The following is a 15,442-nucleotide window of genomic DNA, read 5'->3' as shown; positions in this document are numbered from 1 at the left end:
AGAAATAAGAACAATCCTTAATCTTTGACCTGAAAGTGCCATATTTTTTAATTGTGTATTTTCTTTGTATTAAAGCACTAGGTGTTAGACCTTGGCATTCTTACAAGAAAATAAAACATGTCAAGGCCTATTCAAAAAATAAAAATAAACGTTTTATGCTCCTCTCTTATAGATAGAATAATAGTCAAATCTTCCAAGGAGACATGCAAGTACCATGAATTATGCAGTATTCAAGATATAAGTATATTCTTGTTTTATAGGTTGCAAGCAGAATGGCACCAAACTTGGAGATGTAATCCTTCCCCCATGGGCAAAAGGGGATCCCCGTGAATTCATTAGAGTACATCGGGAGGTAATACAACTTTCTGTTTTAAAAAAGAAGAAAGAGAGAGAAATTTAAAAAAGAATAGGCAGACATACTGACTTTCATCCAGTGTTTGAGTTGTGTTGTAATAAATTGAGAGATCCAGTTTGCTGTAGTGGTTAAGTGGTGACTTAGAAACTAGGGGACTGTGAGTTCTAATCCTGTCTTAGGCACAAAAGTTAGTTGGGTGACTTTGGACCAATCACCAGGAGACTGTGAGTTCTTTAGGCATGAAAGCTGACCGCATGACTTTGGACACAATTACCAAAAGACTGTGAGTTTTAGTCCTGCCTTAAGCACGAAAGCTAGCTGGATGACTTTGGTCCAATCACCAGGAGACTGTGAGTTCTAATCCCACTTTAGCCATGAAAGCTTGCTGGGTGATTTTGGGCCAATCCCTCTCTCTCAGCCCAAGTCACTTTACAGGGTTGTTGTGGAGAAAATAGAAGGAGGAAGAAATATATATATATTTCTTACATATGTTCATTGCCTTGAATCAGGGGTGAAATATACTTACCTTCCCTACCGATTCTGAAGTGCACGTTCCGCATGGACCTTCTGTACTTGTGCAGAGGATAAAAAACAGGTTACTTCCTGGTTAAAACCACGAAGTAACGACGACCGGGTGAGTGGGCGGAGCCTCGTCTGCCGTCGCTACCAGTTCCCCAAACCACCCGCCACCATTGCTATCAGTTCAACAGACCGGTAGCATTTCACTCCTGCCTTGAATTACTTATAAAGGAGGGATAGAAATCTAGTATTTCTATTATGATAGAAAGTGTCCTCACATACTGCATTACAGTATGGTACGCTGGTTTAACTGCTGCGGACAGGAAGGCACTACAGAGAGCGAAGAAACCATTGGTTGCCCTCTAACACCACTGGATGACATTGCCAGGTCTTGCTGCTTTAGTAGACTAAGGAAGATACTCAGAGATGATTCACACCCTGGTCAGTGTCTCTTCACACTTCTACCATTGGGCAGAAGACATCGAAACATAGCCAGCCGAACAAATAGATTTAAAAATAGTTTCTATCCTTGGGCTGTCAGATTCTCAAACACAACCACAATCACTCCAAGCACACACGGAAATGTATGACTAGTTTTTTTTTTCTTTTTTTCCACTGATTACTTGCATGGGGATTATTCTTTATACTATTTATCTTGTTTGTATTTTTTGTCATGGATTGCACCAGTGAGACTAAAACCAATTTCGTTGTATACATGATGTACAATGACAATAAAGGTTATACTATAATAAATATTCCTGCTTACATTTTTGCTCAGATAAAATATAGAACGAATTACTCTTTTTTTTTCTGGAAAAATAATCTTTGGGTGCAGGCAAGTCACCCTGTTTCTTTAACTGTTACTCTTACTCCTCCATGGTAAACAGAACCAATAGAATTGTCTGTTGGTAAATAGAACCAATTGTCTCTATTTAACCTCTATATTCTAAATTGCAGGCCTTGGAGTGCGATTTTGTGAGCGCACACTTACATGAATGGATTGACTTAATCTTTGGCTATAAACAGCAAGGGCCAGCTGCAGTAGAAGCTGTCAATGTTTTCCATCATCTCTTTTATGAGGGGCAAGTGGACATCTACAACATCAATGATCCATTGAAAGAAACAGCTACAATTGGATTCATTAATAATTTTGGGCAGATACCTAAACAGGTAGCATTTTGTGAAAGAGTTGATTTTTTACTCACATTTTGGGACATCTGTAAGACTTATGCTTTTCCCAACCTGCTGCCTTCTAGATATGTTGGGATTTTGGTAACTATAGCAGCAAATCCAGGCTCTGTAGCTTTAGGAGCACCAATAAAGGAGAATATTTGCAGCTCAGGGTTGAAATGAGGGATGTTTATTGCTCTCTAAGTTTATTCACGGCCACTGCATTTGGTTGCAAGATAGAAGAAGAATATATGAGAGAAGTATCTCTTGGGGGAAAAGGTTTGTAATGATCAAAAATCAACTCTAAACAAAGTGAACGGCCCCAAACATCCTACATGCTATATGATTAGCTGCAGATTGAATCTTATTCTAATACTCTTTGCTCTTTGAAGTTTCCATATTGTCTTAATGGGTGCTATATAAAGCATGTATAGAGAATATTAGTGGCTTAGTCAAGAAATCAACGGATAATGTTAGTGGTATGGCTCCTGTAAGAATCATTTATGGCTAATGGATCAACTTGTGTCTGGAAGCTTGTGCCTGAATAGCCATCCACTCCAACTCTCAGAGATAGTCTAGGACAGGGGTCTCCAATCTTGGCAACTTTAAGACTTGTAGATTTCAACTCCCAGAATTCCTCAGCCAGCTAAGCTAGCTGGGAGTTGGTCCACAAGTCTTAAAGTTGCTAAGGTTGGAGACCCCCTGGTCAAGAAGAATGTCACTGAATGATCTAACAGCCTCCAAATCATTGTGCTGATTCTATTCATCTTAATCGGAGCAAGACTAGTTTGCTTCTCATAATGGGGCTGGAAGTCTAATTAAAATGGAAACTATTTACTATTTGCCCATTTAAATCATGATGTCAAACTCAAGGTGTGCTTAGATCTGTCCCGTGGGTCTGGCCTGGAAACAGCGAAGGACTGGCCTGTGGTACCTCTGCTAGCAAAAAGAAGAAAAGAGAATGTAGAGGAAAGGAAGGAAGGAAGGAAGGAAGGAAGGAAGGAAGGAAGGAAGGAAGGAAGGAAGGAAGGAAGGAAGGAAGGAAGGAGATAATAATGAGAGTCAGGGAAGTCCTGTCTTAGCACTTGGCCACCACGGGGCCCCCCAACATGAGCCCTGTATCACGTCCACCATGGCTGTGCCCATCATGGCTATGCCTACTCCCGGCCATGCTCCACGCCCCCCTCCCCCGGCCCTCTGAGATCAAACGCAACCCTGATGTGGCCCTCAATGAAATCGAGTTTGACACCCCTGATTTAAATCATCAATAAATATCAAGTGTTTATAGCCCTGAGCAACTGACAGATTCATTTGATAAAACACTTTGTGCTTTTCAGTTTTAACAATCCAAAGAGACCCGACCAGAGAATTAAAACAAGCTGTCAAGAATCTTTATTGGAACTGCGCATAGCCTCAGTGGTTGAATAAACAAACGAAATCAGGAGGAAAAACAAGGAAACCCACATATCAGTTATCCCTTGAAATAGCCAGGGATCCAATCTCCCTCAAAATATTGATAACCCGACTAAAAATTGTCCTCGCAGAATGACGTCGTCTAATTGTGATGTTGGGATATGCCTGTTTTTTATGCTTTCTGTTACTGTGTGCATAATACCCCAATATTCAAACAGAGTCCTGTTGTTCTTCTTCACAAAAGTACTGAGGCGTTGATCATAGTTTTTGATGGGAAGGAAACAGAAAAGTTAAAAAACAGCATGTTGTACTTGCAAAAAGAGTTATGACGCTGACACGTTTTGAGCGGCATTTCTGCAAATTAGGCAGTTTTGCTGAAAACCTGCGTAATCCTGCCATTAAGCTTGCCGTGTTCTCTTTCCTACTGCAGTTGTTTAAGAAACCTCACCCACCAAAACGAGTGAGAAGCAGAATTAATGGAGAAACGAGTGGCATTTCTGTTCCCCCTGGCATCACAAATGACAAGATCTTTTTCCACCATTTAGACAACCTCAAGCCTTCTCTTGCACCAGTAAAAGGTACACATGGTCGTTTCCCTTTATTCTTGGCAAAATTTAATAGTACTTCATAGTCCGCTTTGCTTTCCTTCTCCCACAGTTACATTTATCAGTTGAGCTCAGTTGTGATATCTTGCCTGCCATCTCAAATTTAAATATTTGCTTACTGATTTCATACCTAGATGTAGACCCACCTTGTACTATGTATACATGCTGGGGATTGATTATGCTTTATGCTATTTTGGTGTGCATTTTTTTTAGTAGTTTAGAAGATGGCATGCAACCTTCAAGGCTTTATTTTAAGTCTTTCTATTTATTGTTTTTACCCATTGTTGCTTTTAATTAATCTCTGCCCATCATCCCCGTAAACCTCTCACAACACCTGACACCTTTTTCACCACTCATAATATTGAACAAAATTTTCCATTCTTCAAACACAGTACTGAGGGAAGAACAACAGATTGCTGTACCATACTCAAGGACTTGGTATATGTGGAAAGTTCCTTTTTCAGTAGCTGCTAGTTATAAAATAGTTATTTTATGTTTTAAAGTTATAAAAACATAACTAAAACAGCTGAGAATATTAAAAAGTCTGCCAGAAATACCATATCTTTGGAGTATAAGACATATCTTTCCCCCCCCCCCCAAAAAGGGTGAAAATCTGGGTGCATCTTATACTCTGAATGTAGCCTCACCCAGCTTCTCAAACGGAGGTTTCAGAGGCTGAAAGAAGCTTCAGAAAAGAAGCCCCCAAACAGAGCTTCATAGGCTTTTTTTCTGAAGTTCTGTTTTGGAGGCTTTCAGAGGCAGAAAGAAGTTTTTTCTGAAACCAAGTTTCAGAGGCAGAAAAAAAAGCAAGACAACCAAGGAACCTGTTGCTAAAATTCACAGCTGATTGGGGGTATTCCAGGAGGCCAATCCACCTGCCAATCAGCTTTTTTTCTTATTTTCCTCCCCAAAAACTAAGGTGTGTCTTATACTCCGATGCGTCTTATACTCTGAAAAATACCGTACATTTTAAATTTATGTGAACTCTTCAGATATTTATACAGGAAATTCTCGGCTTACATCCGTAACTGAGTCCAGAATTACAGTCAAAATTCATTGCCATGATTAAGGGGGTTTCTATGTGACTAGACCAGATTTTGCAACATTTTTTGCAGTAGTTACTTACCCAAATATGCATTTTTGCCAGAAAATGGAAGTAAATGCAGGAAATTGGCAAAAAAAATTAATAAAATTAATTGAAAACTATGATCATTTGACTACAGGATGCTGCAAACAGTCATAAAGGTGAGCCAGTTGCCAAGCATCGAAAATGCAATCACGTGATAACTTCAAAATCAGGTGAAATGTAGCTTTTGGCAGGTCTAATCGTAAGTCAAGGACTACCTGCATGCCCCTAGTACAGCTTTCTTCAAATCTTATTAGGGAAGTGCTCTTTATGGAAAGATAAAAAATGTGAATCCTGATTATCTGTTGTTATTTTTTTTTCTTTAAAACAGAACTGAAGGAGCTGGTGGGGCAGATAGTATGCACAGACAAAGGAATTTTGGCTGTAGAAATGAACAAAGTGCTCCTGCCGCCCACCTGGAATAAAACTTTTGCTTGGGGTTATGCGGATCTTAGCTGTAGGTTAGGAGCCTATGAATCGGATAAGGTTTGTATCTCTCTGGCTTATACACTGTGTGTTGTGACCCAGCTGTTCCCCAAACACGACACACCCTCTGACGTGAACTCAAAAGATTCCTTTATTAGGATTGCCGGCAGCCCCGGCAAAAAGACAAGGCCGCCCGCCCGGAAGATGAATAGTTATCTGCCATATCTATTCATTTCCGCCCCCTGCCTTTTATGCCCAAAGCTAGGGTGGGGCTTCGCTAGCAGTGGTGGCTCTTCCATCCGAAGGATCAGCCCACGGATTTCCACTGCTCTCCTCTCCTCTTGCCTCCTGCACATCCATGCGTCAGGCACTAGACCCAGCTGTTCCTCCTCTTCCTCATTGGCCACCTGCAGACTGGGGGGCTGTTGGCTCTCCATCTGAGGGCTTACGGACGGTCCAGGCTCCGCCTCTGTCTCTGTCTCTCTCTGCCAGCTCCATTCCTTCTTCCCCCTCAGAACTCTCAGGTTGCCTTGACCCTGACTCCCACACCGCCGCCTCCTCCTCTGATTTGGCTGCTGACATGCCACAACATTTTGTAGAAAAATGAGTTGAATTATGTGGGTCAAATGCAATGTCTCAATAGTAGGGCTTGGTGAAACTATTCATTTATGTATTAAATATGTACAGTTGTCCTATTCTGCCTATTTGGTAAAGAAACTGGTCTGGTCTTGCCCTTTAGCGTCATTCGCAAATAAAGTTTCAAAAGAGTAGAGCTAGCCACTTTTTCAAGAGATGGCACTTCCATTATTCCGATCACTTGTAACTCATTTTAGGGAAGGGAGTTAAAATGTTTCCTGTTAATCAAGATTGTAGTCAGTAAATTTTACTTTTCATTAGTAAAATCATTTTATTCTTTAGAATCTTAATTTGATCTCACAGTCAGGAAAAAACAGGATATAAATTATGGTTAAACATAGAAACAAAAAGATGGTTCCTAAATAAAACTTTCAAACTGAGTTCCTTAGTTGTATGAGGTTTTAACAATCCTTTGCTACCACTCCTGTTTTCTTTTGGGAGAAAAAAAAAGAGAGAGAGGTGTCTGATTCCAGAATCATAAGGTAAAAAATGTATTATTAGGCAGGGGAGAGATTCAAAAATTTTAGCAACTGGTTCTCTGTCCGGTTGCTGGTTTGGCGTGGCCATAGTGGGCATGGCCTAGTCAGTCTCCTGCACTACGATGGGGGGGGGGCATTTTTGCCCTCCCCAGGCCCTGGAGGCTTTTCTTGAGCCCCCGGGAGGCAAAAATGGCCTCCCCAGGCTCTGGAGGCTGGAAACAGGGCCATTTTTGGCCTTCCTGAACTTCCAGTAGGCCCGTTTTTCGCCTTCCCCAAGCCTCTGTGCGCCCTGCACTTACCTGCATCCAAAATGGGCCGCATGGGGACTCCTGGAAGGGGAGCAGAGGGGTGGGTGGGGCCAGCCAGGAATGGGATTTGGGGGTTCTCCGAACTTCACAGAATCTTAGCTACAGGTTGTCCCGAACCCGTGCGAACCTCCAGCAGCCCACCCCTGTTATTAGCCCCTTCTTGACCGTTTATCCGAATTGGTTTTGGATCTTTCAAGTGCTCCTTCCTAACCAGTGTCCTCAGTTTATTATTTATACTCATTCAATGGTAGAATAGTACTGGTAGAAGAATATATTTGTAGCTCTAGGGATGAAGTGTGGGTTCTTTGGTGCTCTCTAAGCTTGGTTGTTTTCTTGGAGACGTTTCATTATCAAACTAGGTATCATCATAGGACAGATAATATTACCGAGATTTGTTATGAAATGTCTGCAAGAAAACAACCAACCTGAGAACGCAGAAACCCACAGCAATAGAATATTTAGGACTGGATGTTCTAAAAGTCAATGCCTATACTATTAATCCTTTTCTTTATTTATTTTAGGCAGTGATCGTTTATGAATGCTTATCGGAATGGGGACAAGTTCTCTGTGTCATCTGTCCAAACCCTAAACTGGTCATTACTGGAGGCACCAGCACTGTTGTCTGCGTTTGGGAGATGGGTACTTCCAAGGAAAAAGCCAAAATGCTGACTCTCAAACAGGTAAATTAAAATCCTGCGTAAAATCCTGAGAGGTCTTCCAGAAAACCTCTGCAAAGTACTATTGCTGAATTATGCAACTAAACATTTTAGTATCAAAGCTATCACCGTTTTGGAAAACACGCACCAGTTTCTCCATTTTTCTAAATGCAGAAAATATTCCTCCCAACTAGCATATTGTTCTCTTCTATAATTGCAGGAAAATTACTTGAAATCCATAGAAACTCTGTAAAAATCTAGCCTAATTGGACAACTTTGATGAATCAAAATCTTCACTGACTAGGGCTGAACTGAAAGGGTGGGGGGTGGGGATGTTGGCCTTTTTTCTGTCCGTTGTTGGCAGAGACAGATCGATAAAGTTATTTCCTTTGCTGAAGGAAGGAAATGAGAGTCGTCTGAATTCCGGAAAACATTCCACTTGTATCGGTCTAAGACAGTGGTAGTCAACCTGGTCCCTACTGCCCACTAGTGGGCGTTCCAGCTTTCATGGTGGGCGGTAGGGGTTTTGTCCGAAGCACTTTCCTTTTTTTTTTTTTAATTTAATTGACTTTTTAAAAATTTTCATAGCATTATTTTAAAACGTTTTCATTAGGTTTTCATAAAATTCCCCGTGACCATTTAAATTTCTGAAAATATACTATTTGTATCACCCGCGCATAAGTTTAGTTCACGTTACGTAAATGAAACTAAATGGCACTATAGTGCGACCGCAAACAAAAGAACCTCATCCCAGAATAGCTCGTGCATCTCCCCCACCACCACCCAGCTTTAACAGACCAACAGAGCTGGTAACCACCCAGCTTTAACAGACCAACAGACCAACAGAGCCCCCCCCCCCAAACCCAATTCATGATGCGCGAGAGGCATGCGTAGATAACGATACACGGTGCATTACTGTGGAACCGGTGGGTGGTTAGAAAATTTTACTACTAACAGAGATACAAAAGTGGGCGGTAGGTATAAAAAGGTTGACTACCCCTGTTCTATACTCTATTAATTATACATTTCCAGCTCTTGCTTTTCATGTTAATTCTGAAGAAATAACTGTTGTCAAGTTATGTAGATTTGCCTTGATTTTGATTTTCGCTTTCTTTTGCTTTGCATTTAGGCACTGCTTGGCCATACTGAGACGGTCACATGTTTAACAGCTTCACTGGCCTATCACATCATTGTGAGTGGGTCATGTGACCGCACCTGCATCATCTGGGATTTGAATAAACTTTCCTTCGTAACACAGCTTCGGGGTCATAGGGCTCCAGTTTCAGCCCTCTGCATCAATGAACTGACGGTATGAATGAACCCAGGCCTAATAAACCGAGCACCTGTATTAAGAGATGAGGGTTTATAATGTGTTTAAAGGTAGCTCTTGACTTACAACCATTCATTTAGTGGGCATTTGAGATTACAACACTGAAAAACGTGACTTATGACAATTTTTCACACTTAGAATCATTTGCAGCATCCCCGTGGTCACGGGATCAAAATTCGGATGCTTGACCACTGGCTCATATTTATAATGGATTGCAGTGTCCCTGGGGTGCTGGGATCCCCTTCTGACAAGCAGAGTCAATGGAGAAGCCAAATTCACTGAACAACGGTGTTACTAACTTAACAACTGCAGTGATTCACTTAACAAATGTGGCAAAAAAAAAAAAGATCATAAAAAGAGACAAAAGTCACTTCACGCCTTGCTTAGCCGTAGAGGTTTTGGGCTCAAATGTGGTCGTAAGTCGAGGACTACCTTTATTCATTCTAATAGATTTCAAGCATTATGTTGCATGTCCGAGCAGCATACCCTTCTTGACAATGTTGTTAAAGCTGATGCATATTTCATCACCTGGGGAATCTCTGTCTTTTCTCATCAAGGGCAACTTTTCCTCGGAGGCCATCTTTGTCCAGGTTGCATATTGGCTCAGCGTCAGTAGTGGGATTCAAATCCCAGCACTATCGGGAGTGCGCCGCGCTTCTGCACATGCGCAGAGTGTTTTTGATGACATCTGGGCAGGTGGGCGGAGCCTCCCGTCACCGCCGCTACCAGTTCACCTGAACCGGGGTGAACCGGTAGCAACCCACCACTACCCAGAGTGATATCTACGGGACCGTCTACTGCCGGCCTCTATCTCCCATTGTCCGGTGCGTTCCCACAGAGAGGGACTCCTCAGGGTGCCGTCAGCCAAACAGTGTCGACTGGCGGCCCCCAGGGGGAGGGCCTTCTCTGTGGGGGCTCCTACCCTGTGGAACGAACTTCCCCTCGGGCTTCGACAACTACCTGACCTTAGGACCTTTCGCCACGAACTTAAAACCTATTTATTTCATATGGCTGGACTGGCCTGATTTTAATTTTAAATTTTAATTGAATTTTGATGGGTTTTAAATTTCTGTAATTTTATGGGGTGTAATGTCTTTTTTAAATTTTCTGGCAAATTTGAATCAGTTTTTTAAGGGTTGTTTTAATTATTGTGTATGTTTGTTTGTATTTTATTTGCCTATTCACCGCCCTGAGTCCTTCGGGAGAAGGGCGGTATATAAATTAAAACATTATTATTATTATTATTATTATTATTATTATTATTATTATTATTATTATTATTATTATTATTATTATTATTCCCCTCCCCCCCTTCCCCCCCCTTCTCCCTTCTTTCCTCTCAAGATCATCAACATCCCAGGGCAGTGATGATCTTTTAAAAGAAACTAAGGCGGAAAGAATAAGGCAACTTATTCTTCTGGCAGCCAAGAACTGACTCTCCTGCCAATTCAGGGGATAGATTTGCCAAGCGAAGGAGGCCCAGATTATTTCTTGAGCTTGAGGCAGGAAGAAAAACGGCATTCTGATGAGATTGAGGCACATCCTCAGTGCAAGCCCTTCAGAGCTACTATTTCTGAAGTTTTCCTTCTTGCTTTTCCTGATAGAGCACGTTCTCTCGGTGAGAAACGTTAGGGTGGAGACAGTCAAAAAATGCTGACTGATGGGACTGGAGCCAAAATGCTTGTGGGCCAGATAGAAGTTACAGTTTCTAACTTCTGTATGAAATGAAAACACCCTGAATTTTTCTAAGGACTTTCTTGTACAGTACAGGTGGTCCTTGAATTACGACCACAATTGAGCAGCGCATTTCTGGTTTGGATTGGAACTCAAATTTCTAACTCGCACCAAGTTGCTAACTGAAACATTTGGTGAGCTTTCCCCCTGTTTATGACCTTTCTTGCCACAGTTGTTACGTGAATCACTGCAGTTTATTTATTTATTTAATCATATTTATATATCGCCCTATCTCCCGAAGGAAGTTGTTAAGTTAGTAACCCGGTCGTTAAGTGAATCTGACTTTGCTGGTCAGAACATTGCAAAAGGTGATCACTTGACCCCGGGATCATTGCTAATGTCACAAATGTGAACCGGTTGCCAAGCATCCAGATACTGATCGTGTGACTGTGGGGATGCTGCAACGGTCATAAGTACGAAAACGGACATTAGTTACTTTTTTCAGTGCCATTGTAACTTTGAGTGGTCACTAAATAAGGGATGGCAAGTCACAGACTGCTGGAATGTGAAGTTACTGTCCCCCAAAAAGTAGAAACATTGCATGTGATGAATTAAACATCAACTCTTCACACTCAATTGGACACTCAATCTTCAGGCAGTCTCCATCAGACACTGGATGTTCTTGAATACGGAATGTTGTTATGACTAACTTTCTACCACTTCAACAACAACCCCCTCCCAACTTCCCCAGCTAAAATATGTGACAGTTAAGAAGCAAAAAGAAAATTGTCCTCTAAAACTGACACTGGTGGTATTCAGCCGGTTCGTACTGGTTCAGATGAACCGGTAGCAGAGATCGCGTGTGGACCTGCCCACCTGCCCCAGCGTAAAAACGTCCTATTTAGCCACATTTTCGAGGCCGGGCACATGCACAGAAGGCGTGCGCGTAAAGTGGACCAGTGGTAAGAATATGTGAAACCCACCGCTGCATAAGTAGAGCCTGTTGTGATGTCAAAAAGGTGGAAAAACAATTTTGTTCAAGGGATGGGGATCAGTTTGAGTGTCACTGCAGTGATGGGAAACATGACTTCAGTGCTAGGTGGTTCAAGGAGATTTCAACTGACATGCACAATCTCTGTTTTTCTGTTTTTTGTTTTATTCCACTGACCAATGAGGTTGCATAAATTGCAACCAAACTGTTCCCTAAAACATTTGTAGTCCCCAGGCTGATCATGCCCTTGTCTTCAGAAGCATTTTTGTTTCCCATCAAGCTAAATGGCACAATTGAAAGAAGAGAGAAACCATTCTGCCTTAAAGATTGTTTGCCTGTGAGTGTGTGTGTGTGTCTAAGATGTTTTTCTCTTCTTCTAGGGTGATATTGTGTCCTGTGCGGGGACATACATCCACGTCTGGAGCATTAACGGAAATCCCATTGTGAGTGTGAACACCTTCACCGGACGCAGCCAGCAGATTCTCTGTTGTTGCATGTCAGAAATGAATGAGTGGGATACTCAGAATGTTATTGTGACTGGGCATTCGGATGGGGTCGTCCGAGTAAGTACCTGTAGTAGTGAAGCAACCTATTTCCCCTCTATTTTTTATATTTTCCCCCTATTTGAACAGTTTATCATACATGTATATCTTAAGGTCCTTGGCATATTTGAGTCTTTTCCCGTGTAAGGTTGAGAGTATCTTGGTGACGTTTCGACGAGGTCTCACTCATCACCTTCAGGCTGGTGCTTTCGGCTTCGTGCTTGTGCGAGCAAAGCGTGGTCGGAGCTGCCATCAGCAGCCTGAAGATGATGAATGAGACCTTGTCGAAATGTCGCCAAGATACTCTCAACCTTACACGGGAAAAGACCCGAATATGCCAAGACCTACATACCTATACCCGTGAAAACCTATGAAAACATACATACATACATACATACATATTTATTTATTCGTGGAATAAAAATAAAAATAAACGTAATTCTTAATTTTGAGCTAATGTTTTAAAGTTGTATCATGAACTAACTTTCTAGGACTTCCCGTTGCATTGCAGCAATTTCTGTAGATTTCCTTTATATTATAATGACTCTTGTTCATTACTATTATTCTGAACTCTTTTCGACTGAATGTATTAACAAGAATGGAGTTGATTTTAACTTAAGTGTTCAAAACATTCATCCTTATGTGTTTTAATGAGCCATGATTTGCTCTAGGAGACAATGTGCTTTAGATGGAAAGAAAGTTAAGCCAATGTAAAAATAATACTTTATGTGTTAAAGGATGTTACCTCAGTTCCACATTGTGTATTTGTCATCCTAGTTTTGGCGGATGGAGTTTCTACAGGTCCCGGAAACTCCAGCTCCTGAACCTGTGGAGATGCTTGAAATGCAGGAAGACTGTCCAGAACCACAAATAGGTGCTTTATTTTACATTCTAAATTATCTTTTTTTTTTTCAACTGTTCTTCAAATTCAGCTGGTCCTCAGCTTACAACTGGTTTGATCAACGACCATCTGGAATTACAAGAGTAGTGAACCAAAAGGGGCATGAGAACCCTTCCCAAATTCCAACCGTTGCAATGTCCCCAATGTCACATGACAAAAAAGCAGCACTACACCCACTCTTACAACTGCAAGACCGTCCCACTGTGGGTCATTTAATGGCTGCAACTGGGGGAACCTGGATTGCAGTCATGGATGAGGTGGTCACGTAGGTACCTAGCTTAACAACTGCAACAACGTATAGCCCCAGTTGTGGTCTCCGTTGTGGTTGTAAGTGGAGGACTACCTGTGTAACGATTTATGATCAGATTGTGGTTTAAGAAAATTTGATGTGTGGGTTTAGAAGAAGAGAAACTTTTAGGACAAAGGTTGAATGGACAATTCAGGTACTCGAAAGCTACCTCTCATGCATGAAGAACTTGTTGTCCACTTGATAGTGCTCTTAGGTGCTGCCAATCAGCCAGGGAGAAATTGAATACAAATACATTTTTTTTCTTCCTTCAGGAATCAGACTAAGAGAAATGTCACAGTCACGTTCCTGCTATCTTAACATGCTAATAAAGTCCAAAATAGACTTTAAAAAATAAAATGCAAAAGAAATTGTATTAAAGAAATTGAATTTTCATTTTAGTTTATAAAGCAGTGACTATGGGGCTGAAGAAGAAAATTCTGCATGAGTAGTGGTGTTATTAAAAGGGAGTCTATGCAGATTCTACTCCGCTAGTTGTTGCTGACCATAGGGGGCAGTGTTCATCCCTGTTTCAAGGATCGTTGAAGATATTTCCACAGTCATGTAGCCAGCATGATGATATGGAGCGCTATTACTTTCCCATCACAGTGATACTTATTTATCTACTCACATTTGTGTGCTTTTGAACTGCTAGGTTGGTCGGAGCTGGAGCAAGTAATGGGAGCTCACCCCATTATGCAGCGCTTGGGTCTCAAACCTTCCAGACGACAAGCTCAGCTTTTTAACCACTGAGCCATCATGCCTCCCTAGTGTTGTTATTAAAGCGTTTATTTTTGCCTTCCAAACAGAAGGGCAAGAAGGTCCTGACGAAGATAGCAGTGATTCTGAAGCAGAGGACCAAGCCCCTGCCCAGGACGCCAAGCTGCCTGAGAGCCAGCCCCAGCAGGCCCCTGCCGGTCACAGACCTCGGTCATCCTCAACTCGAGCAGCAGCTGCCTGGTCAGTAGAAACCAGCTCTGAAGACACCAGGCGTTGGTCTGACCATCTGAGCTTGGATGAGAAAGAGGGTTTCATTTTTGTGAACTATTCCGACGGACAAACCAAGGGATACTCGCATGCGCCAACAAACCATTCAAATGCCAACCAAGGGGAATTGCGGCATTACAGCAAGCTCAAACCAGGTATCAGACACCTTGACAGAATTGGATGTGATGTGCATGCCAGCTTCCTTGATTTTAGCATGTGTAGGGTGGATATTTCATCTTGTCGAGTAGCACCCTGCCCGAATGATAGGGGGATAGGAAAGAGTTACAGTGGAGACTGGTGGTTTGTCTTGATTCGGTAGTTGCAGGTTCAAGTTTTGGCACACTTGAGCAGTCATTGGAATGTCACAGCCTTTCTTTTAAGAGAACGACAGAGTTCCAAATCCGTTGAAATGTCGGTGTTGAGCCAGGATAGCTGTCAAAGAAAACATAAGATCTCCTGCAAGCTAAGAGGGGATTATCAATCTCAAAAATGCCTTTTCTATATTAGACAAAGACACTAGAGGCAGACCCGGAAGTTGAATCCTGGCCACTGGAGTTCTTTTTGCTTTGAAAAGTTTGGCTGCCTATCCAAGTACCTTTTTCAGTCCTGTAGAAAGTTAGCACCCCACCCATCTCCTAGAACCATGATGGCGAACCTATGGCACACGTGCCACAGGTGGCACGCGAAGCCATATCTGTGGGCACATGAGCATTGCCCTAGCTCAGCTCCAGTGTGCATGCGCGCGCTGGCCAGTTGATTTTCCGGCCTGGGTCCACCGGAGATCAGGAAACAGGCTGTTTCCAGCCTCCGAAGGGCCTCCAGGTGGGTGGGGAAGGCTGTTTTCACCCACCCCAGGCTCCTAGAAAGCCTCAAACCAAAAAGAAAAGAAGTTCAGTTGCCATGAATCAACTTCCAGATAACTCCGGATGACTGAGAATCTTCATCAACATTGGAGTGAAGAGTTTCTGTTCTTCTGCCCACCCGTATTAGGGAGGGGTACCCTTTTCTCCCCCTTAGCCCTGTGGCAGGTTCTGAAAA

At 42.2% G+C, this 15,442-nt stretch overlaps 1 protein-coding gene across 6 annotated transcripts in view; it reads left to right on the top strand.

The window, feature by feature from the left end:
* WDFY3 (WD repeat and FYVE domain containing 3) overlaps positions 1–15,442 on the top strand; it is a 204,679-nt gene that overhangs the window by 180,846 nt on the left and 8,391 nt on the right. For all 6 annotated transcript variants that reach the window (XM_058192067.1, XM_058192065.1, XM_058192066.1 and 3 more), the window contains 9 exons: positions 261–352; positions 1,832–2,044; positions 3,888–4,035; positions 5,520–5,674; positions 7,559–7,717; positions 8,823–9,002; positions 12,069–12,251; positions 13,008–13,104; positions 14,227–14,559. In XM_058192067.1, the coding sequence (XP_058048050.1) occupies positions 261–352; positions 1,832–2,044; positions 3,888–4,035; positions 5,520–5,674; positions 7,559–7,717; positions 8,823–9,002; positions 12,069–12,251; positions 13,008–13,104; positions 14,227–14,559 (1,560 nt within the window). The remainder of the gene's footprint in view (positions 1–260; positions 353–1,831; positions 2,045–3,887; positions 4,036–5,519; positions 5,675–7,558; positions 7,718–8,822; positions 9,003–12,068; positions 12,252–13,007; positions 13,105–14,226; positions 14,560–15,442) is intronic.

This window comes from Ahaetulla prasina, chromosome 8, assembly GCF_028640845.1.
Source record: "Ahaetulla prasina isolate Xishuangbanna chromosome 8, ASM2864084v1, whole genome shotgun sequence".
Taxonomy (NCBI): Eukaryota; Metazoa; Chordata; class Lepidosauria; order Squamata; family Colubridae; genus Ahaetulla; species Ahaetulla prasina.
Note: the sequence above shows the minus strand (reverse complement) of the source record. Positions and strands in the feature narration are given on the sequence as shown.